The following is a 27,436-nucleotide window of genomic DNA, read 5'->3' as shown; positions in this document are numbered from 1 at the left end:
GTATAATTGGTATTATGTTCTTTATTATGTTGCAGTTCTCCAAACCTTTTTTCTAATTCCTGGAACTTCTTTGGTCTCTTCTTTGGCTTTTCATGTTCTTGTTCTATTTGTATTTTTTCTTCTGCTTCTAATAATCCTCCCTCTCTATATATTGTTTTACTGTTGCTGTTCTTGCTCACGCTTGTGTTCTTCTTCTTTTTCTTTCTTTCTTCTTCTTCTTCTTCTTCTTCTTCTCTTTTCCCTGTTTCTCTTGGTCATGTTCCCCATTTTTTAAACTCCCATTCTTTCTCTTGCTCTGGTGTCTCAGACTAGGCTAACCTCCTGGGTGAAGGAGACTCCAGGCTCCTGGTACAGTGAATTCAAACGTGGTAAACTGGTAAGAGCACCTCCATGACCCTCCATCCACCTTCCACCTCCTGAACCACTCTTGTTATTTTACAGAGCAAAATGGCTCGCTGGCCCAAAGACAGCCCAGGCACTTGGTATAGTCGCTACAAAAGGGGGTCCATGGTAAGTAGAAAGGCCCAAGATGGAATCCAAGAGAGTGGACTTTGGTTCTGAGGTTCCTTTTCCGAGGTCCTGAGGTTCTGAAGGTCTGAGGTTACTCAGTTCTAAAGTTCTGAGGTTCCCACAGTTGTGTGGTTCCAAAGTTCTTACGTTCTGAGGAGCCAAAGTTCCTAAGGTCCTAAGTTCCTAGGTTCCAAGGTGCCGTGGTTCTGAGGTTCCATCTCTTGGAAACCAGTGGTTCTGCATGGTCCTAGCTCTGCAGTTGGAGCTCTTGGGATCTGGTCATGTTTGAGCATGGTATTGCACGAGCTTCTCTATACTATGACAGCAACAGAGTGAATCCTCAGGCTTATGGCCAATCTGAGAGATGAGGGCAGAAGTGTCACTCAAAGCTGTGACTTAATTTAAAAATAACAACACTCTCATAGTATTTTGGGGAATTGGTGAACTTCCCTAAATTGATCAGTAGTTTATCTGTGGTTGATTTTGGCTGAAGGCCTCTATCTTCATCCTCAGTGTCTGTAAACTGGAGAAACACTTTCACAGTACACTCTTTTGAAGGGTGTTCTGGACCCTTGCATGTTGACTAAATGGCTGTTTCCCATTCTCTGGCAAGTCTGATGGAAATAGAGCCAATTTGTTGGCTTTGAGACTCATGGTCACTTCTTTCTAGCTTCTGGGTTCAGCCACTGATGATATGTGGCTGTGAACATAAGGTAATGTTTCCATGTGCTGGTAGTCCACGTGAAGCATAAAAATCCGTGGACAATATACAGACACACACATACATTGACTGGATAATGTAGTGATTTTTTTATTCTTTAGTCAATTCAGTTTGACCACAAAAGAAAATTAATATAGTTTAACTGTACATAAATACCTCTGAGTCCAGTCTGTGTGTTTGTGTGTTAGTATGCAATTCAATATCTTGCATGTGTGAGGTCAGTGCATATGTGTGTATGATGAGGAAAACACGTAAGTACAGTGTGTGTGAGTGTGTATGTGTGCATGCATAGCATGTTCATTTCTTGTGCTTTGCTGTCTCAGTCAAGGTCATGTGTGTGTAAGACGTAAAAGGAGGAAATGGCGTGTTCTAACTCAATGGGTTGGTATGGAGAAAACAAACATTTGCATATTTCTTAAAATGCAAATGTTACATCACACCAGAGAGACAAGAAATAACCTCTTATTTAACATTGCTGTACTTTGTCTTTAAGGATTAGTGCTTCTCACTACAGATTAGAGAACAGAAAACCCCCAGACCCACTTTAACAGCCTACTTTACATTGTTTTATCAGTGTGATACCTAATTTTATGAGGATGCCTTATAAACAATTTTGATGTGCTTCGGAACTTCTCGTTGATTGTATCCTGGCTCATGTTTTTTATGTTTAATTAATATAGTATATGAACATAAATGTTTTTATTTTTTGGTGCAATAATAATGTTTATTGAACATTTATAAATTTAACCCCCTTCTGAAATTTACACACCGTAGGGGAAATTGGCTCTGTACAGGACATAAGGGTTAAGGTTGTCTTAGCTTCATTAGCCTCAATAAATTTTCAATCCACATTGCTTTTGGAAGTTTTTCAAATATTTCCTCCAACTAACTAAAAAGGTGTGATGTATAATTTCCAAATGAACCTCTAGAGGTCACTATATCCTGAGCTGCTAGCTGGACCCCTTGTTTCTTTCTGCACTTATAGCTCTCTTACATGGACGCTGAGGGCAATCCAATTGGTGTGGTCCAAATGACGTTCTTGCGCTTGCTAAGTGCCTCGGCCCGGCAGAACCTCACGTATAACTGCTACCAGTCTGTGGCCTGGCATGACCAGGAGCTAAACTCTCATGATAAGGCCATCCGCTTCCTGGGCTCCAATGATGAAGAGATGTCCCATGACAACAATCCATACATTAGTGCCATCATCGATGGATGTGCGGTGAGCAAAAACAATGCACTTAATCCCCAAGTAGTGATGGAAGGACAGTTGTGGTATTTTATGTATAGTCCCCTCTGAAAGCATTGGAATGGCAAGGCCAATTCAACGTTTTTTTTTTTTGTTTGTTTTCTATACAATGAAGACATTTAGGTTTGAGATCAAAAGATGAATATGACACAATAGATCAGAATTTCAGCTTTCATTTCCTAATATTTACATCTAGATGTGTTAAACACTTTATTTGAACACACCCAGTTTTCAAGTGATCAAAAATATTGGAATATATGACTGACAGGTGTTTCTTGTTGCCCAGGTATGCCCTGTTAGAGTGATTGTTTAAACAGTTAATAGCTCTGAATATCTGCTCTTGGCGTAGGTTGTGGGTTTTGCCTGTGAAGTCTGCATTTGTTGTTAAAAAGGAATACCAACATGAAGACCAGAGAGCTGTCTATGGGAGAAAAGCAAGTCATTTTGAAGTGGAGAAAAGAGGGAAAATCGACCAGAGCCATTGCACAAGCATTGGGCATAGCCAGTACAACAATTTGGAATGTGCTGAAAAAGAAAGAAATTACTGGTGTACTAACAACCAGACATCAAACAGGTCGGCAAAGGAAAATAATAGCAGTTAATGACTGAAACTTTGTAAGAGCTGTGGAGAAAAACCCAAAACCAACAGTTAGTGACATCACCAACAACATCCACAGGGCAGGGGTGAAGGCATCACAACTCCCTTCTGAAATTTACACACCGTAGGGGAAATTGGCTCTCTACAGGACATAAGGGTTAAGGTTGTCTTAGCCTCATTAGCCTCAATAAATTTTCAATCCACATTGCTTTTGGAAGTTTTTCAAATATTTCCTCCAACTAACTAAAAAAGGTGTGATGTATAATTTCCAAATGAACCTCTAGAGGTCACTATACCCTGAGCTGCTAGCTGGACCCCTTGTTTCTTTCTGTAATTACAGCTCTCTTACATGGACGCTGGGGGCAATGTAATTGGTGTGGTCCAAATGACGTTCCTGTGCTTGCTAAGTGCCTCGGCCCGGCAGAACCTCACGTATAACTGCTACCAGTCCGTGGCTATCTGTTCCAATGCTTTTGCTCACCTAAAAATCGGGTGGTCTGACACCAAGTGTCCCATGTTCCAAGTTGTTTAACACATCTAGATGCAAATATCAGGAAATAAAAGCTGAAATTCTGATCTATCATCTCATATTCATCTTTTCATCTCAATCCCAAATGTCTTTAGTGTATAGCAAAAAACAAAAGAACTGGCCATGCTGTTCCAGTAGTTTTAGAGGGGACTGTATTCTTTTCCAAATATTCTTCACCTAATTTTTTTTTCTTGTCCCTCCTCTTTGTCTCGTCCTCTCTCCTCACCTTTTCTGCAGTTGAAAAAGGGCTATGAAAAGACTATTCTAGAGATCAACACGCCAAAAGTGGAGCAGATACCATATGTCGACATCATGTTCAATGATTTCGGTGGAGCAACGCAGAAGTTTGGCTTTGAGGTTGGCCCGGCCTGCTTTATTGGCTAAGACTGTTCACTGAGCGCACCAGAAAAGAAAATAATAAACACATTCATTTTCTCAGAAACCAAAGAAAGGAATAGGACAACATATTTTCTAAAGATTTGTGTTTCCAAAATAAAACACCAACTTAGCATAGAAAGGATAAAAGAAATTTAAGAAAATAAAGAATGGATTTCTAAAAAAAAAAAAAATAACAAAAACATTTTTTGACCTCAGTGTACCTGTCTCTGTCACATGCAAGTTTTGAAACTGGATTAGCTGAATGCTAGCTGGCTAACCCTATGCTTTAATCGCCACATTCTTACCACCCATGCTGTATAGGTGTAGGAGATAGCAACAGTATTCCTCCACCTTTAATGCACTTCCTGCAGGTGGAAACCCCCTCACACACTCCACCTGGTTTAGCTCTGTCTGGTTTCTGCTTGCATTTATTCAGTGTTTCATTTTCCCCCAGTACTTCAATGAACTTTATTTTGTGCATATTTGTTTTCCCATTCCCTGGAATGGTGCTTATATATAAATATATATAAATATTTTTTGTATGTTTGTAAGTACTTTCTGTATATTTCTCTGTTTTTTTCTTTTTTCTTTTTTTTTTTGTGCTTCAAAACATGCATGTGAACCATTGAGCGAGAAGGACCGCAGAGATGCTGGTGATTGCTGAAAACGTTTCGCATTTCGCATCCTAGAGAAAATTGGATAGCAATGAAAAATGAAATAAAATGGCAGAAACACCAAGAAGAAAGCATTATGTCCTGTTGCAGGTGTGACCCACATCTTTTTTTTGTAATTTCAAACGACTGAATGAAAATAAAAGACAGAACAAGCAATAATAGCAAGTTCATGTCAAACTGATTTTGGTCTTGTGGATTGTTACAATCACAGGGTATCTGAATGATTCCATCCTTTATCCTTTTTCTATCAAAACTTGTGCTTGAGTCTATCAGAAAGCACACGCAATGAAAGACCGTTTCATTGAGGAAACACTATCAGTAAACTAGGTGCTATTTCCTTCTGCCTGTGGTGCTATATACATATATATTTTCCATTTTTTGTTTATTTGTTTAAAAATGATTCACCAATGATGTAGATGCATCTTCCATTTCTTTCATCACATTTTTTTTCTGGGTAGCGAGTCCTGTGTCTTGTGTGGGGAAATATTCTTATGCATGCCAATCCATATTCATTCATAAACCAAAAATTTTGACCTCGTAACTAACAAATTTGTCTCTTTGCCGTCACCCTACACACTGTTGTTGAGCGGGCAGTAAGCAAACTGTAAAGTGGCGCTTTACCTGGAGATTATTTATGTACTTTTGCATAGTCCTCCATAGCACATTTATTCCCATGAATTTAAAATGTAGTAAAAATAAAATAGAATTTTTAAAGGTAGTAATTATTTTACAGTGTTTGTGGACCTAGAGCTATACTGTGGACATGAGTGCAATCAGCAATTCACCACAAGCAGTCAGAAGTCCATAAAGTCTTCAGTGGAGAGATTTTTTTTTTTTTTTGTACAGGGAAGAACTTGACCTCTGTTACCAGAGCCAAATACAGAGGACCAACTAATCTACTGTCCTCCGATTCTCAGGCCAAAGATATTCTCACAGCTTTAGGCTTCATGAAATACACTCAACAACCAAAAAGTCACTTTATATAAGATTGTGCAACTGTGGGGTAGATAGATTTCCCATTTATTATAATTCTTAAGAGCCTTGGTAGAAAGAAAATCAATTTTCTTGTCTTTTTTCCCAATTTTCCCTGCATTTCTTTGCCACTAGTCCCTAATGCACTCAACATCTTACACCACTATGCCAACTACTTTGCTACGAACCTTTGCATTCTATTAATTTGAAATATGACTTGAACTGCTTTTTAAAAAATAATTCACAACACAGATAAAAATTCTTATGATAAGGTTTTAGAAATTAACCATTTTTGTAAATTTCCAAAAAAAAAAAAAAATAGCCATGATGCTGCCAATAAAAGAATTCTGTTTTGTTTGGTTTTTGTAATATTTGTCTTGTGTTGTGTTGTCTGTTTTAAGGTCTTGTTAAACCTGTGTAAGAGAGGATAGAAGATATATTGTTATTTTGTGTCAATAAATTCAAGTTTACTGTGGCCACGCACCCTTGTATGTCTTTTGAAGCATTAAAGCCTTTCTGTATGCATGAAAATGATGAAAGTTTTTCATTCTCTTAATGTTACCCCAACCTGAAATTGATTTGATTCCAATCACATCTTTATTGCTATGATATTCATTTCAAATGCTCAGATGAATAAAGGCATGTCCTTAATTGTGAAATGGTGACAGAGCCAGGATGTTGTAACTCTACCAAAGATGATGTTCAATTGTAGTATATTTATTGTATTATTTAAAAAAATAATAAATGTTAATTGATACCATTAGTGTTACCATGGCCCCCACTCTTTATCACTGACACAGATTTATTATTGCTAGCAGAGCTAGCAGAAGATGAATTTTGCTTACTTGTTTGGTTACTGGTGACAGCTTGCTCTTGACAATCCATTTATATTATATTTAGGGGTGGGAAATGTACTGAAAAATTGTACTTAAGTGAAAGTATAGATAAGGGGTCAAAATCTTACTCAATTAAAAGTGGAAATATCCAGCCGAAAATGTACTAAAATACTCATCACAAAGTTGCTCCTTTGAAATGGACTCAAGCTTTAAAATGTTTTAGAAGTTTTAAATGTCTTAACATGATGATACAGATACATTATAAATTGGCCTGATTTAGCTTTTTTCTAGACCAAGGAATTTGACTGAATGCTTTAAACTGAAATGTGAATAAAATGCACAGGAGCCCATTCAATTGATATGTAGCATCCAATCACTGGCTGGATAAGTGAAGAAGAGACCTTTGAGATTTATGATGAGTACTAAATAAAAACATAAGGAGAAAAAAGTAAGTTTTTCTTCTAGAAAATGTAACTGAGTACAAGCATTCAATTCCTATAGTACTCAAGTAAAGTATAAATACCTCAAAATAATACTGCAGTATTGTAACAAAGTACAATTACTCAATTATTTTCAAGCCCCAACATAATGAGTTATAAAGAAAAGTCAACTTTGGAAGTCAGCTTTTCATCACATTTTCAAGATTTGTGATATACCAATTTGTGATATACTTTTGTGATAACATATTGTTTATCATGTGAATTGGAGATTACAAATCTGAAGGAACACACGTATTTAAGGGAACGGCATGTTTATGGGTGTTTAAGTGTACCCTTACTATATGCAGGAGAAGGAAAATGGCATTGTCCTCATGACACCAGGGGCTTGTCATGCCACATGTAAAGCAAGTACTCAGATTCTAGGGGAGAGGACGATGCTGTGTCTTTATTCTTCTGATGTAGCGTATCGTGTTTGTGCCATTGTCAAAAGTCAGTCTTTGGTTAAAGTTTTGGTTATGACAGTTTTGAACTGTGCTGTACTTTTGCTCAGTATTGTCAGTCTTTCCATTTCACTGCATCTTTCTAATCTTGCCATCTGACAAGTTTATTCATCTATTTGTTATAAATACTTTTCTACTTATGGACAGATTACATCCACATTTGGTGTATGTAGTTTGCCAGGCAGTAGAATTTGGGAACGAGTATTATCTAAAGTGCGCTGCACCACCATAGCATAAATGACTTGAGTGTGTTACTTTTAACCATGCATAACAGATGCCACATGGGGGCATGGTTTAGAGGGAGTCTCCAGTGAGCTCAGCAACACCAAAAGGCCTGGAAGGCCACAGAAGACTACTAAAGAGGATGATAGCGGAATTATTTCCTTCGTGAAGAAAATCCCTTTCACAGCATCTAGCCAAGTCATTAACACTCTGGAGGAGGCAGGTGTATCATTGTCAAAGTCTACAATCAAGACAATGTAAATACAGAATGTTTACCTCAAGATGCAAACCACTGGTAGCACTCAAGAACAGAAAGGCCAGAGTAGACTTTGCCAAAAAAACCCTCTAAAAAAAAGCCTGGCCAGTTCTGACGCAAGATTACCTTGTACCAGAATGATAGGAAGAGAAAAGTATGGAGAAGGAAAGGAAGGGCCCATGATCCAAAGCATACCACACATCTGTCATATGGGCACGTATGGAAACCAATGGAACTGGACCACTGGTGTTTGTTGATGATATGTGTTTATTCCTGCACAACAGGAAATCCTGAGTGTGACTGCTTTAAAACACAGTCCTTTAGTTTCACTCACCATGAAGATGCCATACACACAACACCAGAAATGCAGTGGCTAAGTTCAGATCTAGCAGGGAAATGGTGTGCCCTGGTTTACGAACATATCGTCTACTCAGGAAATATTAGAGACGTGGATGAGACCCACTGCCAGGTGAAATGTATGCACAGAATGGGGGAGAAAAACCATTTGTTCTTTCCTTTAAGGGAAGACATCCACTGGTATCCTTTTGAGGATTTCTTGGCATGGTGCATTATCATGCTGGAAGTAACCATTAGAAAATAGGTAAATTGTGGCCTGATCCATCCTGATGCCCTACTTCTGGTTGGAGTTCTCATCAGTTGGAGTTCACTCGCTGCTGCTGGGGGTGGCTCCACATGGATGGCCTGAAGATCATTGGGATTGCTGGGGATGGTGTCACGTAGGGACCATGGAGATTGCTTGGGGATCTCATACGGGGAGTTGTACTGTGATGGCTTGGGGCTGTGATTTCTGTGGTGGCTTTGGGGCTGCGGATGCCACAAGCAGTTTTGCACTCAGGTCTCCATCAGTGGACAGTGGATAGGTTTAACAAACCAGACTTCTTGTGAAAACCGTGATGAATTTACTGGTTGTACAATTGCACTATTTGTCTATTTAGTACACCGTTATAGAAGGGATTTATTTATAATTGCACTATCTGTTATCACCCAGATGAGGATGGGTTCCCTTTTGAGTCTGGTTCTTCTTGAGCATTTTTCCTCATATCGTCTCAGGGAGTTTTTCCTTGCAAGATGAGGCAGAAGCAGGCTTAGAGAGTGAGGGAGAGCCCACTGAGGAGTCAAATAAGTCAGTTGCAGGTGAGAGGGTTATACTGGCTGACTGTAAAGGGACAGCCTACTAAATAATTAATTTTATCAAAGCTGTTATCTACAATAGAGTCTTAAACTTTTTAGAGTGTGTGCTGTCTTCTCTTTTAATCAGATATTTGTAACAATAATTTGTAGTTATAAGCTTGTCATCTCATCAGGCCTTTGCCCCCCATACCCCCCAACCTGGCTTTTTCTTATAAAGAGCCACAGGTATTGGACAGCCTTCCAATTAATGTTTGGGACTCACACACACTCTCAGTCTTTAAATCTAGGCTGGAAACCTATTTGTTTAGTCAAGCCTTTAATTAATAGCTTTTCTCACAGGTAAAGGCACAGATCTGGTGGGTTCAGGGTCATAGAGTGTTTTGGGAAAACTGGGATATTTGGATGGTACCACACGGATACTCTAAAGATTGCTGTGGATGGTCTCACTTGGATAGCCTAATGATGGCACTTGCTAAAAAAAAACAGTTTACACTTAATTCTTATTCATTATAGAGTGAATAACGTATATTATAGATTTAAATCTAACATTCTGATGGAATTAAAAAGGGCACTGATGCTTATAGTGAAGATCCTTTCAATGCAGAAGAGAATCTGGTAAAGGAAGAGGTTGGCTGTTGAGTCTGATTCCTCTCAGGTTTTCTTCCTCATGTCACCTTTCTCCAATTACAGTATACCCCTTCTCTCTCTATGTGCAATTATTATTAGAAACCTACATTTTCAAAGATTGTCAATTTGGAATTATTAACTGCCTACTTATAATAATAAGGCACATCTGAAGACAGTACAGGCCTGGTTGAACATCACTGCAGCTCTAGAAGATTGGCAAATGTTAAACTTCAGCTGCCTCCTTCCCGTTATTTTGGTTTATATATATAGTTACTGTATATGGATTTGTGTGTATTTATTGTTGTTCCAAAAAAAGAAAATAAAAAGTTGGAGGGTTCAAGCACCATGGTTCTGTGTCGTGAGCCTGTACTGACATGTGGATGTTAATATGTATTACTGAACATACATATGAACTTTGAGCCAAAGCACATGATGTACAGTATAATTATGCCACACTCCCTGTTTGCATGGCATGACGTTAATTGATCATTTGGCCATGGCAACACTGTTTAAGAGGTTTTTTTTCACAATTTATTATCTTGGACTTTTTAACAGGGATTCAACTGTGAAGCTAAAATGTCTCTGAGGCCCTCTAGTGGCTGATATCTCCCCTAATAGTTTTCCTTATGATTAATGTGTTTTATATTTGTTATTTGATGAAAAGGGCATGGTTAATTAGGTGACCGACATTTTTGTGCATGGAAGCTAAGTCTCATGAACATATACTTTCCAACATGGAAACCTTACATTAGCTACTTACTGTATACTTACTTTACTTTGATTAAAATGATGGACAGTGTCAGGTAGCTCAGTCAGTCATGACTCAAAGCGCTAAAATCTTTTCCTGACAATGATAAAATCAATATAGCAGTGAAAATGGTAGGACTACAGTTTAGCATTTTCTATATTAATTTATCATTTGGCCATGGCAACACTGTATAAGATTTCAAAAATATTTTTCACAATTTAGTATCTTGTATATCTTGATATCATGTTGATCAAATTTGGTTTAAATCTGATGAATCGTGTACTAGGAGTATTTAATAGTTTGGTAACCATCAAAAAGCAAAATGGATGACTTCCTTATGGGCAGAGATAATGGATGTGATTGTGAAATTTAGAAGTCTTAAGAAGCCCCATATGCCTACCAGATTTGGTGCATGTAGGTAAATCTGGATGCCCACAGTGAAGAAACTGGTCCCCGGGGTGCTGTCAAGCCCCTGGGCCTTACCCGTGGCATGTGTATAGGACTATGCACCATCATTTAACATGCATCTACAGCATTGTCTGTTCCATGAGCTAATACTGGCATGTGGAAGGTATTATGTAGCACTACTGAACATACATATGAACTATGAGCCACATCACATGATGTATAGTTATTAAGCCACACTTCCTGTTTGAGTATCATCACATGTTTATTTACATCATTCACATCATCACATGCCATGGCAACACCATTCGAGATTTCAACAAGTTTTTTTTTTTTTTTTCAACAAAGGAGTTTTTCCTTGCCACCGTCGCCTCTGGCTTGCTCATTAGGGATAAATTCACAGGGATAAATTCACATATTTACAATATATCTTTTTTTGTGAATCCATTTATTTCTGTAAAGCTGCTTTGTGACAATGTCCATTGTTAAAAGTGCTATACAAATAAAACTGAATTGAAATGAAATGAAATGCCAGCAATGAAGAAAAATGCCACAGGAGGTACGAATGAATGAATGAATGAATGAATGAAGGAAGGAATGAAGGAATGAATGATCCTAACAGATAAAATAGAGCCCTTTATATCTAATAATTGCCATCATCATTTTGCTTATAAGCACCTTTCAGGATAATCTAGGACACTATACAAGATTCAAACACAGCTAATAAGAAAGCATGTAGTCTAATAATAGCAATAATAACAAATGTTAAACAGAAAAGAAAAACAATAATAGTAACAACAAAACAACAACAATAAGAAGTAGAAAAATGAATGAGTGAATGAATGTGTGTGTGTGTGTGTGTGTGTGTGTGTGCTAAGAATGTAACCAGTGACTGTACATATAGGTGGACTTTCTAACAGGGATTCAACAGTGAAGCTAAAATGTCTCTGAGGCCCTCTAGTGGTTGATATCTCCCCTTATATTTTTCCTTACGATTAACGTGTTTTATCTGAGTTATTTGATGAAAAGGGCATGGTTAATTAGGTGACTGACAGTTTTTTTTGCATGGAAGCTAAGTCTCATGAACATATACTTTCCAACACAGACCTGAAGCTAGCTCGTTTACTGATATAATAACTAGCAAACCAAGTGATGGCGTAAACCAGGGCACCGAACACTAACTTACGTTCATAATAATTTACGGTTGACTGTATGATCTTAGCAAACACTCAGAGCAGCTTGGTAAAGTTAGCCAGTCACTCCTTTTCAATGAGCTGCACTGACAGAGTGAGTGGAGAATAAAAGAGCATTTCTCCATTCAGATGGGTAAATTACTGCAGGTGTTAGAGCTAGAGGAAAATCAAGGAGACTTTATACCTCAAAAAACAGGTTGTGATGAGTGTAAATGTTGACTGCTGTTTACCAGGAGATTTTCAGTGGTACCTTACATTAGCTACTTACTGTATACTTACATTACTTTGATTAAAATGATGGATAATGTCAGCTGGCTAGCAAATGGTAGCTCAGTCAGTCATGACTCAAAGCACTAAAATCTTTTCCTGACAATGATAAACCCAGCAATCTCTATTTTTTTCCCTGAACAAGAAAGTGATTTAGAGTTAGTCCAGTTTAAAAGGGCTTTTTAATCTATGACTAGGTCGTAGACTACGTCGCTTTTTACATCCGAGATCAAAAGACACATCCGAGATGATATGATCCAGCTAATCATTATCTGGCTAATTAGGTTCTTCGAACACACCTGTTGCTGATGATTAGTATGGCTGGATGGAGTTATCTGAGATCATTGCGCGTTCATGCGCTGGTTTAAAAGGGGCTATGTATCGATAGCAGAAACACTGATCAGCAGCGCTGCTATTGGTTGCCCACAATGGCCAAAGAGCACGCCCACTTTTTCTCAGCGACAGAACAAGAACTCTTAATGGAGGGCTATAGCGAGTTCCACAATTTAATAAAAACTTCAGGGAACACCTCAAAGGCTGCAAAAGCTAGGAGACAGGGTTGGCAAAAAGTTGCAGACAAATTAAATGCATAAGTAGTGACGGTGTTAGATGTTTTTATCACTTATTACAGTATATATTATGTTATAATTACTTTAATCTTTTATATTAGAGCCACCACGGGACCCACTAGAACTTGGGAACAAGTAAAGGTGAAATACAAGAATATTCTACAAAATGGTAATATTAACTACATATACTGTTCATGTAGTGTATGTGTAGTGTTGTAGACATATACAAGTTCTCCGCATCTCCAGCAGTGTAAAGGAAAGTGCCACTCGCAGAGAATCTCGACGCGATGCACACAGCTTGTGCTGTTGTTAAAGCCCTACTCCGACGAGTCCAACTTTTAATAGGAGGTTCCAACAAATTAATTATGTTAATGACACCCTCACGTGAAAAACCATATCTTTCAAAAAGTGCACTATGGCGCTGTGCTAATGGATCCTGTCTGCCTCGCAAAACGCGATTCATTCTAAAAGCTCTGTGAATTCTCCTCGCACCTTCCGCAACAGGTCGCTCTCGTAAAAACGAGCAAGACACGGCTGCAGCAGACTTCCCCCATCACTTCCGCTTAGAAAGCCGCGATCTGATCCTGTTTACATGAAATAAGCCTGCTCCCGAGCAGGTTTAAGCTTACCGACCCGTTGCTATGACAACAACTTCAGGATGAGCGTCGAAGAACCAAATAATCCAAGATCACGCCAAATCGTCAACAATCAAATCCAGCTAACTGAGTTAGCGACGTACGAAGAACAGGCCCCAGGTCAAATCCTTGTCCACGACACTGCCCCACAGAGTTAGTTGCTCTCTTTTATCTCACACTCCGCGCGCGCACACACACACACACACACACACAACCTGGCTTTAAAATTAATCATTGTGAAAATATAAAGTTATTAGGTGTGAGAGTCAGGTGTCCTTAAAGGTCAGTAGTGACTATTTACAAAGGCAGATCAGATGTGATGTGCAAGCTTGAGCCTAAACACAACCTTCAGCACAATGTAAGGCTGGCTTCCAATGTTAATACTGTTTCTCTTGAATAACCTCCCTGCTTTTTTTTCTAGGATGACAGATTTCCCAGCCATGTAGTTGAGATAATTGCAATATTTCCAGTTATCAGCCAGTTTTTTTTTTTTTTTTTTTTTTTTTTAGACTGTGCAACACTGAGGGCAATCTGTAATCTCCACTGTAGCTACAGCATTTAAGAGAGGAAAAGAACAAGTTAAAGAAAACAAAATGAAAAATGAAACCGAGAAACAGAAATGTCAGCAGAGCTCATATATAACTTTAGCTCAAGTAGTGCCTTTTGTGTGTGCAAGATCTGTGTATAGATCCTAGTATTTTTACATTAGCGCCCTAAGAGATCCAATTCTAAGAGGCATGGACTCCACAAGACCTCTGAAGGTGTTCTGTGGTATCTGGCACCAAGTCGTTAGCAGCAGATCCTTTAAGTCCTGTAAGTTGCGAGGTGGAGCCTCCCACAGATGCTCGACAGGGACAGGGGTCAGCATGGGCACTCTGACTGGTCTGCCACTATGCAGCCCCATACACAGCAAGCTACAATGCACTGTGTTCTTACACCTTTCAATCATAGCCAGCATTAACTTTGTCAGCAATTTCTGCCACAGTAGCTCTTCTGTGGGATCGGACCAGACAGCTAGTCTTCACTCCCCACATGCATCAATTTGAGTCACCAGTTTTCCTTCCTTGGACCATTTTTGGTAGGTACTAACCACTGCACCCCACAAGACCTGCCGTTTTGGAGATTCCCTGACCCAGTCGTATAGCCATCATAATTTGGCCTTTGTCAGAGTCACACAGATCCTTACACATGCCCATTCTTCCTGCTTCCAACACATCAATTTCAAGAACTGACTGTTCACTTGCTGCCTAATATATCCCACCCCTTGATATGTGGCATTGTTATGAGATAAAGTTATTCACTTCACCTGTTAGTGGTTGTAATGTTATGGCTATATCGGTGTATACGGAGAAGAAAAAAATGATACGGGATGATACAAACATACGGGACATTGTATAGTTTTATTTAACAATGTTTTTTTTTTTTTTTTTAAAAGAAAATTCAAAACAAACTTTTTTTTTTATTTGGAAGTATGTTTGGCTCATCATCCTGTTGAAGGCTCAGGATGATGGGCCAAACAGTACAACAAACATCTATGGCCGAGTCTGAGCCTCCTCACAGAGGCAACCAGGTTTGGGGCTGAAATATTCTGGTACGTTGCAGAATTTGTGATGCCATCAGTAATCACAACCTCCAGCCACAAAACTGCCAAGTGCATCACTCTTGGACCACCACATTTTTGCAGTATCAGGGGCTTTTCCTTGTAAGCATCCCCTTTTGTCACCAATTATACCAATGGTGCGCATGACCAGAAATCTTTGTCACATCTAACCAAAACACACAATTTCTAATGATGCTTCGTAAAGCTCTGGTGCTGAAATTTGTGAGATATTCTCAGGAAGGGCTTCTTTCTTGTAACACTTCTAACCAGCTTTTTGTTATGAGAGTGTTGTTTAACAGTTGATTTTGAAACTTGACAGCCACAAGATTTAAATAAACTGTGCAAGTCTAAAATTGTCATCTCTGGCCTACATTGGCATGTACTTATGGGTCCAATTCCTGGAATATTTCCAACTGTTTTAGTTTAATTTAATTTTTTAATAGTATTTTTAGCTTCTTGTGTATTTTATATCTATTACAAGATTGGGGTAGAGCAGGTAGAGTCTTCTTTCTCATTTGTTTATTTCCCCCCCATGGTAATAGACAGCAAAAGGTTTTCACATGTGTAAAATCCTTATATTTATACCCCAGGGAAACAAAACGTTGACAAAGACCACAAACAGGTTTTCAATAATTACTGTTTGACTGCATATATTCCAAATATTAGTGTGTTTAATGTTTACATTATATGTAAATGTTTACTCATTCTTATTTTGGAGGGCACTGTATGTACTCATGAAATAGCAACATAGTACATTAACAGAGTGTTATATAATTTTGGATGCGGCCCATTTCTAGAATTCTAAATTAATCAATACCAATACAGGGCATACACACCAATGAGAAGTTAGCTTTGGATTAGGCTGGTTTTCCAGACATCAATCATATGCATCAAATCACAAACCATACAGTATATCAAAACTGAATAGTATGATTTGTAGCACATAAAAAATGCTAACTGGGAACAGAGCAGTATATGAAAATGCTTAATCAAGGGACACTGCACATTTGATAGCATGAAGTGTGCAGTTTTAGCTGCAGGCCTATAGTGAAATTCAGTGTGAATCCAGACTATATATGAAGATCCTAGTATTTGGGTATCCTGGACAGATTAATCTCAGTCCGGAAATATCCAAGACTCTGATATTAAGACAATTGATAGGGGACTAAGACTTGGGTTAAACTGTGTTTAAATAGGCTCTGTGAACATTCCCTACAGAAGGAAGGCACAGGTGAAATACTAAGTGCTTTAGTCTCCTGCTAAGTATTTAGCAGGTATATCCAGTAAGTTTTTAAATCTTAAATAAAGCTTAATTTAGCTGCACCAATTTTCATATTACAGTGAGCGAGCAAAAACAAATTGGGGACCTCCATATCCCACACACACTCTCCCTGACAAACAAAATATTGTGTTAGGATGACAAGTCAGGTACCAGGTGTTTTAGGGCTCCTCCTACCAAGTGCAAGCTGCCTGTGATTAGCACATGCACATTAGCAGCCTCTCTTAATGGCACTGCTTTAGCACTGACACTAGCTTTGACAGGCATGACGTGTTTGGTGGAATCAGATACAACTGGGTCACGTCCCTGTGTGATCCACTGAAGAGCACTCAAGATGCAGGGGAAAACCAATGAGGCACCACGTTTCTCCACTCTCAGAGGCAGATGGACACCACCCCCAATTAGAAGCTCTGACTCTGGCCCCTCTTCCTCGATACCAGCGAGTACACGCCAGCTCTGCTGATTGTCCAGGCAGCGCGTGAGCATGTGCTCTACAGACACATTGAAGTTCTGTTGGTCTGAATAAAGAAAAAGAAGGAAAGGGGACTACAGTTTAGCAGCTAATCAACCAGAAATAAATATGAAAAATGTAAATGTCATAAGTGTCTACTGACCTGCGTTGCAGTCAGCAATGGCCTCAGTGATGTTAGGACAGAAAACTGCAAAATCAAAATGACATGGCTGCAAAATAACAAAAACACAAGTAGTAATCAATATTGTATAATGTCTCAGGGTTCTACAAATACAGTTGTCAGTTTATTAGGAAGCCCAACCATGTATCTACACAAACTGGCCACATCAGATTAACCTACTAGTCGAGTCGATTGATACTGGGTTCACAATATAATATACTCAAAACATTCTCAAACAAACTTTGAATGAAGAAAAAAAAAAAAAAACACTCCTTTTTATTTGTGAAACATGAACAATATAAAGGAATGTGCATTTCATTTATATATACAGTGCCCGCCAAAAGTATTGGAATAATGAAAACAAAATCAAAAAAAGACTGTCAGCGACATCACAATCTACCTCCACAGGGCAAGGGTGAAGATACCATTCAAAGATGATGTCGAGAGCAGAAATAAAGACGCCATACCACAAGATACAAACCACTCATCGGCAGCAAGAATGGGAAAGCCAGATTTGTATTCGAAAAGAACTACAGAGATGAGCTAAAAAAAGATCTGGAACCAAGATTAACATTAAAAAGTGAGCGAAAGGCCCAAGTGTGGAGAAAAAAAATGATCTGCTCATGATCCAAAACATATGAGCTACTCAGTCAAGCACAGTGGAGGCAGTGTCATGGCTTGGGTTTGCATGGCTGCCTCTGGAATGGGCTTGCTAATCTTTATTGATGTAACTCATGATGGTAGCAGCAGAATGAATTCAGAAGTCTACAGAAACATTCTGTCTGACAGTTTATAGAGAAATCCATCCACTCTAATTGAGAGGAACTTCATCATGCAGCAAGCCAATGACCAAAAAAAAATACTGCCAACACAACAAAGGACTTCATCAGGGGGAAAAAAGTGGAAGATTTTAGACTGACCAAGTCAATCACCAGAGCTTAACCAAACTGAGCATGCATTTCACCTGCTGAAGAGGAGACTGAAGGGAGAAACCCCCCAAAACAAACAACAAATGAAAGAAGCTGTGGTACAAGCCTGGAAAAGCATCATAAAAGAAGAATGCAAAAGTTTGGTAATGCGAGTGGGTTTGATGCTTGATGCAGTTAATGCAAGGAAGGGATATTCTACCAAATATTAAGTGTTATTTACTTTAAATATCCATCTGTTCCATTACTCTTGCTCACCAAGAAATTGCATGGTCTACCCCCAAAGGTGCCATGTTCTAAGTTGTTCAACACATCTCGATGTAATATCAGGAAATGAAAGCTGAAATTCTGATCTATCATCTCATTCATCTTTTGATCTCAAACCCAAATGTCTTCAGTGTAGAGCAAAAACAATAGAAATGGCCTTGCCATTCCAATACTTTTGGAGGGGACTGTACTTCAAACTCAGTAGTGGGGGCTGTTATAATACCATACGTTTTCTAATACCAATTCAACTACTAATGCTGGAGTCTTACCACGAGCAGCTTGAGCAAAGCACCGCAATCCCGCTCTCCAGTAGCATTAAACAGCAGCACTCGCACCACTGAACCCCTACACACACACACACACACACACACACACACAAACTAAATAAATGTTCACATAAGCACAGGAAGAACAGAATTACTCATTTCCATGCTTTTTACTGTCAGATTCTGCAGCTATTACACTAGACACCATTCCTTATAGTTACTCCATTAATTCAATGCATTTCACAGTTTTTGCAGAAACTAATGCTCACACATTTCATTACACTCTAACTAGCTGAATATGTGAGCATTTAATTTTATTCCACTCATTATTATACTTTGATTATTTCATACTGTTTTCCCCAAAATGGCAACAAAGATTTTAACAAATTAAACACACATTAAAGAAAGGAACATACACAGCATTTTTCTCATGTTTTACAGCCACCTCGCTGAACCAGTTCACACACGCCTGCATGCTGCGGGTAGTGTGAGCGCCATCCAGGAAGTATGTGACACTGCCACGCACCAGGGTCTGAGTCCGGCCCAGCCATTCAGTCTCAGCCAAACCTACACACACACACACACACACACACACACACACACACACACACACACACACACACACACACATACGTACATAAATATTTTAAATAGTATTATACATATTACATCTCTCATGGAAATGATCTGTTTGAATGGAGTCTGTTAAACACTCTAGACTGTGTGAAAAAATATAAAGTAGTAGTAGAATGAAGAATAACAAAGATGTGCTCACTTGTGCAAGCACAAGAATAAGAAGAAAAAAGAAGCAGCAGCAGCAGTATGAAGCATTTCAATACCATGCTCATACACATAAATAATGTATATGAATAGAGTAGTCTCACCTTTCAGCATGTGAGCACTCGGCTCAAAAACTGGAGCTGTATGAAGGCCAGTAAAACCAGATGCAGAAGTAACAGCTGGACCTTTTAGAATGAGAAATTAATTAACGAGAGAATACCCATCCGTAAATGAAAAAAAAAAAAAAAAAGCTAATTCAGATCTAATGCAGGCCATGAGTCAGCCCAGTATAATTAAGCAGTATCAGGATCACCCACTGTCACAAGTATGATCATTTCATGCAAGACTAACCACAACAGAAACATTAATGTTAGCAACAGGAATACTCTAACAGTAGTACCCAAGTAATATCTAATTTACTTCTTCTTTGTCTCATTATCATCATTAAAAGCTGTATTTATAGGTAAAAGCGCACACAAATACTTTAGGAACTTTCCAGTGGCAAGCGTGTGTGTGTGTGTGTATTTATAAGACAGAAGACAGATTTGGAGACATAACAACCAAAATCACCTTTTTGTTTTAATTTTGCAAAGCCCAGTTACTTTGAACAATTTATCAATATTAATTTATTAAAGATTCATCAATATGAGAAAACACTGCAGCACTTTAACTAATATTCCTCTAACTACTTATATTGACACTGGAAAACCTCTCGCGATAGTAATCTAGCAAATATTCATGCTTACACCCACATAAATGCCAAGTCATGTTTTCCACTATTCATGTTATGACATCTTGTAGAAATACAGGTACACACACTCACCTGTGCTGCAGCGCCTCTGGAGCCAGCTGTGTGTGAGCTGTAAAGCAAGTGAGGCGTTGGAGCACTGGTGCTTCCCGGCCAAACCCAATTTCACCTCCTCGGAGCGCTGGTACTGAGCCAACTCAGGGCACAAAAACAATGGGCACTACAGACACACAAGAATGATGGATTATTTTACTTCTGACCTAACAGAAATGTAACTGTAAAAAGTCACCTTAATCAGTTTAAGAAGATGCAAAATACACACAGCAGATAAAACACACACACACACACCAGATAAAACTAGTTACACTATGGTACATTATGCACAGTGTGCATGGTTTTAGAAAGAGGGATGCATGTTAATGTTTGCTTCTCACCCCAATCTCTTCTGCTCTTTCCTGAAGAACTGTCGTTGGTCCCTCTGGCTGCTTCACAATGAATGCTGGAACCCCGGGCTGTGACCATAGACACACACACACAAAAACAACCATAAGACATTATAATTTACCTGCCAATTCCCAAAAAAAAAAAAAAACCTTCTCATTCCATTTCTTAAGCATGGAGTTAGATTTTTACATTTGCAAATACACAGACACAAATAATTTAACCACTCTTAGTCAGACACTACACATACACACACACCTTAAATATTCCTCCCTTTTGCCAGGCAATCTTCTCGATTGTATCCCCAAGAATGCTGGTGTGGTCAATGCCTAGCGAGGAAATGCCACACACCCACGGCCTCCTGCAGGCATACACACAGACACACGCACAGACACACGCACAGACACACGCACAGACACACGCACAGACACACGCACAGACACACGCACAGACACACGCACACAGGGCCGCACTAAAATACAAATTCCATAAGATAAGATGGTATCTCTAGGCCTGTCACGATAACTATTGTTGGACAATATATTGTTCCAAAAATAATTGTGATAAATGATATTATTGTCAGACCATTAGATAATATAATAGCATAATAATGCAAGTACACCCTTTCCAATTCCAATGTCTGAATATTTTTAAGAATATTCAGACATTGGAATTGGAATGTCAAAAAAAATTAAATATCCTAAATAAATTAAACACGAATAAAATAAAACCACACAAAATGTTCCCACACCGGAGCTGCAGAATGCAGCTTTGAAACCATTTGGACTTATTTGTTCAAACTTTCTGGCTGGGATTATGCAGTCGTCAGGAAAAACACCAATTAGCCTCGATTAACACGTTATCTTTACTGTCGCTGCCTGCTGTGTGTGTGTGGAGGAGCTGCTGTGTGAGTCCCGCCTCTGACACAGAGAGAAGACTAGGGCTGTCAACAGGGCGGAGAAACTAAATTAGAATTTTTCACTTAAATACTTCCAAGATTCAAATTATATTTGAATTCTAAAGACATTATTTAAGTTAGGAGTAAATACTAATGAACACCAGATTTTTAAATCAACAGTCCACAAGAGGGCGTAGCGATATTGTATTATATATTGTTTAAAAAAAAAAAAAAAAAAAAAAAAAAAACCCTGGCTGTTAACAAAGTACATTTATTTTAAAACTAAAGTGCATAAAATGATAAAAATCAAAAGATTTAACCTAGGCTCTCAGGCCAGTTCCAGTGTTAATTTTCACACTGTTTTTAATCATAGTTTTTGTCTTCTGAAGAAAATATCCTTTTAGTCAATATTTTGTCATGTCATATTTATTAATTTTAGTCAGTTTTATTCTGAGTAAGATAACACCCCTTTTTCACCCCTACTCTTGATTCAAGATAAAGAGGAAACTACTTTATTAGAGAAGCAAGTGTGGGCTAGATTAAGTTTAAATATTTATTATACATCACAGAATACGAGCAGTACGTTTGACTGAATAGCCTGCTTTATTCTGCAGTCTACTGAACACTGTTCGGTACACAGACGTATCAAACAGAGAGCGTGGAGGATAGCATACGATAAGTCTACTTACCTGAGTAACTGTTGGGAACATTTCTATATGTTTATATATAGAACTATAATATAATTTTAATTATTTACATATGTTTCATGATCCAGAACAAATGAGATTCAAATTTTTATCATGCTTCCATATTTGAATAAAAAAAAGCCTTTAAATGTTTTAAGATCTACTAATAGTTGCCTAATGTAAGTCTGTTGAAAGACAAAATAACTTTCTTCTGTCAAGCAGAAGGAGACGATTTAGCCAAAAAGATTTGCACGAATGCATGTCATTTCACATATCTGCATGTGCATGACATTTAGATTATATATTTCCCTCATCAGATTATACATTTAATATTTAGTATGACTTTATAATATGCAGTCTGTGCTTATGAATCTTCGAAGCAGAGAACTTATAATCATGAACACAGACATTTGATTAGATTAAAAATCAGTGGTTGGTTGATGTGAGTTGATGTGAATGCAAGTGTAAAAGCCAAATGGGCTATGCATGAGCTGCAGAGATAGTGCCAGGGGAAAGTAGAAATGCTACACTGCGGCTGTGGGAAAGACACCACATGCACTTTCACACACTCAGCTGGACATACATGCAAGTTTATTTTCTGAATGCACTAAAATGAAATGTTTGTTTTACCTGATTATGTTGGTGCAGTCATACGCACCACCTATTCCCACCTCGATGATTGCTACGTCCACCTTTATAACACACATGCACACAAACACACACAATCAGATTAAAGGTTATCTGTGCATACAGAGAAAGACAAAGGTCATGTTTGCAAGACAAAATTTCTGGTCAGTGGCCCAAGTCGGTGTTGAAAGTGAGAAAGGCTCGTAACAATCCAGCATGTTGCAATATGAAGAATGCACATGCTGACCTTCACAAAACTTCGTGAAAACAATTTTTTTTAACTTTTTCTTCAGGAGGAAATGTTAAAGCCCATTAGAATCAGCAGATAATTATGGTCCTTATAATATTAACTTGCATACGCTTGTAATACAAACCTGTTGCTTAGCTAAGCTATGTGACATGGATATGACTGGATCATCAGTAAGCACTCTCAAATATGACTACATGCCTGCACAGCTACAAGGCAACATGGGACAGCACAGGAATAAAAGCAAAATGTTGTTTTAATTCCAATTCTGACTCTAACTGTATAACAATCTGCATATGAGTATAGTGGTTTACTGTGAGGTCACACCTTTATCATTATGCTAAACGAGCATAGCTACTGACAGAACAATCCCCCTAACAAGCTTGTTACCTAATTAATTTAATAAAAGCTTGCATTACTGCTGCAGTGTTACATGGCAACTAAAACCCTTAAAAATGCTGTAACTTGATAAACAATACATAAACTGAAACCATGACTCATATAGTTAACACACTATATATTTTATACTGTTCCAGTAGTTCTGAACCAAACAAAACAACAGGAAATTATCACAAAGACAACAAACGGGTAAGCTAGACAGCAACATTATCATTGAAGCGACATCACATGGGCTATGAGGTCACTCACCTTCTCCTGCAGGAACACGTGGAAGGCAAGGATAGTCAGGAAGCGGAAATACGCTGGCATACTGCCTCCATGCGCATCCTAAAGTTCAACAGGTAACGAGATCGAATAATTTAATCAGCTTTCAACAGAGATGAGAACTTTTTGTCTGTGTGTGTGTGTTTATAGTATATCTTGTTGGGGATCAAATGCTCACATAAGGACTGGAATATCTGACAGTTTTGACGTTGCGAGGACAATTGCCTGGTCCTCATGAGGAAAACCAAAACCTTCTTTTTGGTTACTGTAGTTAACAGCAATCAAAATTGGAAGACTTACAAGGACAGTAAGATAGTAAGACACACGCACCTTAGTTTCGTCCAGCCGGCTGTAAACCTGCCAAAAGTATTTGGTGAAAAGGTCTTTTCCAATGGGGCAGCCATTCACACGGATCCTCTCTCTGACCTGCACTAAGTGTGGAGAGCTGAAATGGGACAAACACACATATTATCAACACAAACTGTAAACCTAAACTGCAACCTCAATAAAATAGTGCTCTTTCCACCCATGTGTTTTATGATCATTTTTAATATGCATGTAAGAAAACTTACAAAAAATTAGAAGTAAAATAATCTTGTTATTTTCAGCTGCTTCAAAATATTCATCGCTACTTAAAAGAAATACACAATACACATTCATTTACTGATCAATTAGATATGAACATACCTACTCACACTCAACTAATTTAAGAAAAGAACGCACATCACCCACATGAACATGTGCACTGGTGCTGCTCATTAGAGTCTGAAGTCCAGTGGAGTTACAAAGGGTTATATTGCACAACTGTGCTCTAAACATGCATAACCTGGCCTTAGCCAATGCACACAAACACATGCACACACACCCACACCCAAATCACTTAAATGTTACAGCAATTTGATGACTGCAGCTGACAAACTGACATACACATACAAATCTCACACACACACACTCTCACACTCTCTCACACACACACAATCATTAACATGTGAGTACTTGTTTAATTTAAGACATGACTTGGTGAACTCTAATACACAATGCACAAGAGTCACACACACTTTCCAAGTTGCAGTACCTGTAAAACCCAGTGCGGAAGCCGTAGCTCCTCAGAATCTTCTGTGTGAAGGCACATGTTGAACCCTGACAAGACAACAATCCTGTATGTCAATTATTTACTACAGAATCTATACATTTTCAGATAATAATTTCTTGCTCCAACAACAAAGCAAAATCAATTTATTTCATCACTACCACTATTCATTCATCAGAGGGATGATATATTAGTGTAGCAATACACTGCAATATGTAAAACTATAATAGCCATACTGACAATGTTAAAAATTGTTAAATCAATATGCCTTGAAAGCAAAATTTTTAACAATTGAAAATAAAATGATTTCTATTTTTAATGACTAAAAACTAGGCACACTCTATAACTACGTAACTAAACACAGATTTCTACTAGTCGTATCGAGTGACTGAGGACAATTTACAGAAAGCTTTCACTATAAGGACACTCCTTTTTGGTGCTCACAAAAGGCTAAATTCATTTGTGAACACATACACGTGTGCAGACACAATGTACCTTTCCCTTTGTCCCAGTTACATGTATGATGTTGAGATGATCGAGTTCCTCCACCTGGAAAAAGCATAATGAAAAAACAAAGAAAAACAAAATCATTAAACATAACGAGCAGACAATTAAAGGGGCTACGAAAGTGCAGTTGTAACATGAGTATACGTCTATCATGATATTGTACTCAAAAAGAATAACAGGTTTTTTATGGAACTCAAGAATAAGTCATACATGCAGTGCAGTATCCACAATGACATCAGTGTGCGTGATGACTGCTGCAATACACTGCATAACGGTTCTAGCAGAATGACTGAGTGTGATCAGTGTTCTGTTGAGTGCACAGTACCGTAAGTCCTGAACGCTGCAGGAAGCTCCTCATGGCCTGCAGCTGGATTTGAGGGTGAGCTCGCTCTCGGCGCACCTGCTCCAGGGCACTGGCGTTGGTTTGTAGCGTGTTCAGGGTGCATATGGCATCCTTTAGGAGGGAAAAAAAAAAAAGAAAATCAACAAAACCAGAGCTTACACATCAGGGTACGTCATCTAAACATCACACACCCTGTCACAAAGATATATCCATGATACACAGACATGCACAAAAGACGCCCCAAGTGACACGGTCAGTAACCCAGTTTAAAAAGAAAAGATTAAGAATCTCCCACTTTTATTCTGGAGAAGTCACTTTTCCAGATAAAGCTGTGTGCTGGGATGTATACGGCTGTCTTCCAAAATTCTGACATAAAATTTTGCTGTATTGTCCACCATTAATACAAACTACACCAAATCTGAAAGGTGCCATTACTGCTCACATTCAGTCAGTCCTGTTCAGCTAGACCAGACATGAAGATGCAACAACCTGCCATTCGACCAGCAGTTTATGTTTAACTACAATGAACAATAAAACTCAATTTGAGTTTTGAATTATACACCTTATAAACGCAGCCACACCTGCCTGGAAAAACAGGTAATATGTGTGTGTGTACTGCCCAATTTTAACTGAAGCTTTTAGGTTATTTATCATTATATCTTTCACTTTTAAAGTTATAAATAAAGTTGGTTTGTTTTGAATTCGCTGGCGCGAAGCCAATTTAGCGCAAGCTCAACAAGCACGTGGATGAAATAAAACACGAGTTTCTGATTATCTTTTCTGAACTTTATGTCAGGACTGAAATGTGACCTAAGGTTTACTGCTACATCTCATACTTTCTTAGCCTACAGTCTGTCATCTAGCACATTGTACTGTTAGAAATGTCGCCATGATTCTCTGCTGATGCAACATTACATTATCTTAGCTTCGACCTTTCTACTGCTGATGAAAAGCTGAACAAAATGTCCTCAGCTCTCAATATACAGCATGTTATTTATTACTGATAAACTACATGAAGTCACCCGAGCTCTGTTTTAGCGTATATCCCTCACCCATGACTATGCTTTATTTATTCCCTCCAGCTGAACGCTTACCTGATAGTCCATTCTCCGGCAGCTCGGCGCGGCTTCAGCGCTGGAGAACCTCAGCGGCAGCTCTGTGATGTTCGGCCACTTCGCGCTCGGCGGAAACCGACGAAGCGCAGTGAAGCGCCCGCGCGCGCGCCCCAACAGCGCCGTCATTACGAACGGCCGCGTGAGCGCAGGAAGACAGGACCAAAATGACCAAATTTGGGGGGGGAGACTTCCTCCTGTCAGTACAGGCGGCTGTCGTCATGCCACGCCTACCTCAATAAAACACCAAAACAGAACCAAGACCCAAAAGGAATCCGTTAAATTAATTTGTTGTAAATGTCACCGATAAAGATAACTTTACACACGCGCTGTGTAATGTAATAGCATTTGTCAATTTAGTGGTCATGAAAAGTTAACTGTTATTATGTGCAGCGTGGTTCCTCCAAATATTAACGCAGCTGCCATTTAGATCGAGAAACCACAAAACGCAGTTCCTGCTTAATATCAGGTAATACGGTGATGTCGTCATGCAGAAATAAGCGCGTGTGGTAAAACCGGCTGCGGATGACATGCAACGCTACTTCATGCGTACTAATTACTTCCTCTACAGCTTTCCCGCGTCTTATAAACTATCAAGCCCAACACCGCCACCTGCTGGCCTGGATACTTCTGCATAATACTGTACCAAAGAGAAGCGTATGCCTGCGTCCTGCAAGACTACAAACCACGCCCACTACACAACATGTCCACGCCCACTACACAGCATGTCCATGCCCATTACACAATACATCCATGCCCACTACATAACATTCCCACACCCATTACACAACACATCCACGCCCATTACAAACCCATCCACGCCCACTACACAACATGTCCACGCCC

General features: G+C 38.8%; 2 protein-coding genes across 3 annotated transcripts in view; one reads left to right on the top strand and one right to left on the bottom strand.

The window, feature by feature from the left end:
- col5a1 (procollagen, type V, alpha 1) overlaps positions 1-6,388 on the top strand; it is a 90,514-nt gene extending 84,126 nt beyond the window's left edge. The window contains exons 64-66 of one of the 2 annotated variants that reach the window (XM_026929045.3): positions 442-510; positions 2,217-2,450; positions 3,842-6,388. In XM_026929045.3, coding sequence (XP_026784846.2) covers positions 442-510; positions 2,217-2,450; positions 3,842-3,988 — 450 coding nt within the window. In that variant the 3' untranslated portion in view covers positions 3,989-6,388. Of the gene's footprint in view, positions 1-307; positions 377-441; positions 511-2,216; positions 2,451-3,841 lie in introns of both variants that reach the window. The other variant, XM_026929044.3, reaches the window with a different exon arrangement.
- Positions 6,389-15,731: 9,343 nt separating this feature from the next.
- fpgs (folylpolyglutamate synthase) lies at positions 15,732-27,135 on the bottom strand. The gene is made up of 15 exons (XM_026929031.3): positions 26,573-27,135; positions 25,461-25,589; positions 25,124-25,177; positions 24,614-24,678; positions 23,869-23,983; positions 23,524-23,601; positions 22,632-22,693; positions 20,676-20,778; positions 20,411-20,488; positions 20,052-20,196; positions 19,333-19,413; positions 18,865-19,015; positions 18,452-18,527; positions 16,972-17,038; positions 15,732-16,875 (listed from the first exon to the last, which is right to left on the bottom strand). Exons 1-15 carry the CDS (start codon positions 26,717-26,719, stop codon positions 16,490-16,492), a joined length of 1,737 nt encoding a protein of 578 aa, XP_026784832.3. The 5' UTR covers positions 26,720-27,135; the 3' UTR covers positions 15,732-16,489.
- Positions 27,136-27,436: the final 301 nt, after the last annotated feature.

Source organism: Pangasianodon hypophthalmus, chromosome 15 (genome assembly GCF_027358585.1).
Source record: "Pangasianodon hypophthalmus isolate fPanHyp1 chromosome 15, fPanHyp1.pri, whole genome shotgun sequence".
In the NCBI taxonomy this organism is placed as follows: Eukaryota; Metazoa; Chordata; class Actinopteri; order Siluriformes; family Pangasiidae; genus Pangasianodon; species Pangasianodon hypophthalmus.
Note: the sequence above shows the minus strand (reverse complement) of the source record. Positions and strands in the feature narration are given on the sequence as shown.

Bases quoted from the DNA above. Each gene is read 5' to 3' on its own strand.
- fpgs (XM_026929031.3), bottom strand. From the start codon at position 26,719: ATGACGGCGCTGTTGGGGCGCGCGCGCGGGCGCTTCACTGCGCTTCGT. The intron at 23,602-23,868 runs GTGCGTGTGTCT...GTTGAACTTTAG, and splicing joins GCCGGCTGGACGAAACTAAG to GATGCGCATGGAGGCAGTAT. The intron at 20,779-22,631 runs GTAAAACAAACA...GTATGCCTGCAG, and splicing joins GACTGCACCAACATAATCAG to GAGGCCGTGGGTGTGTGGCA.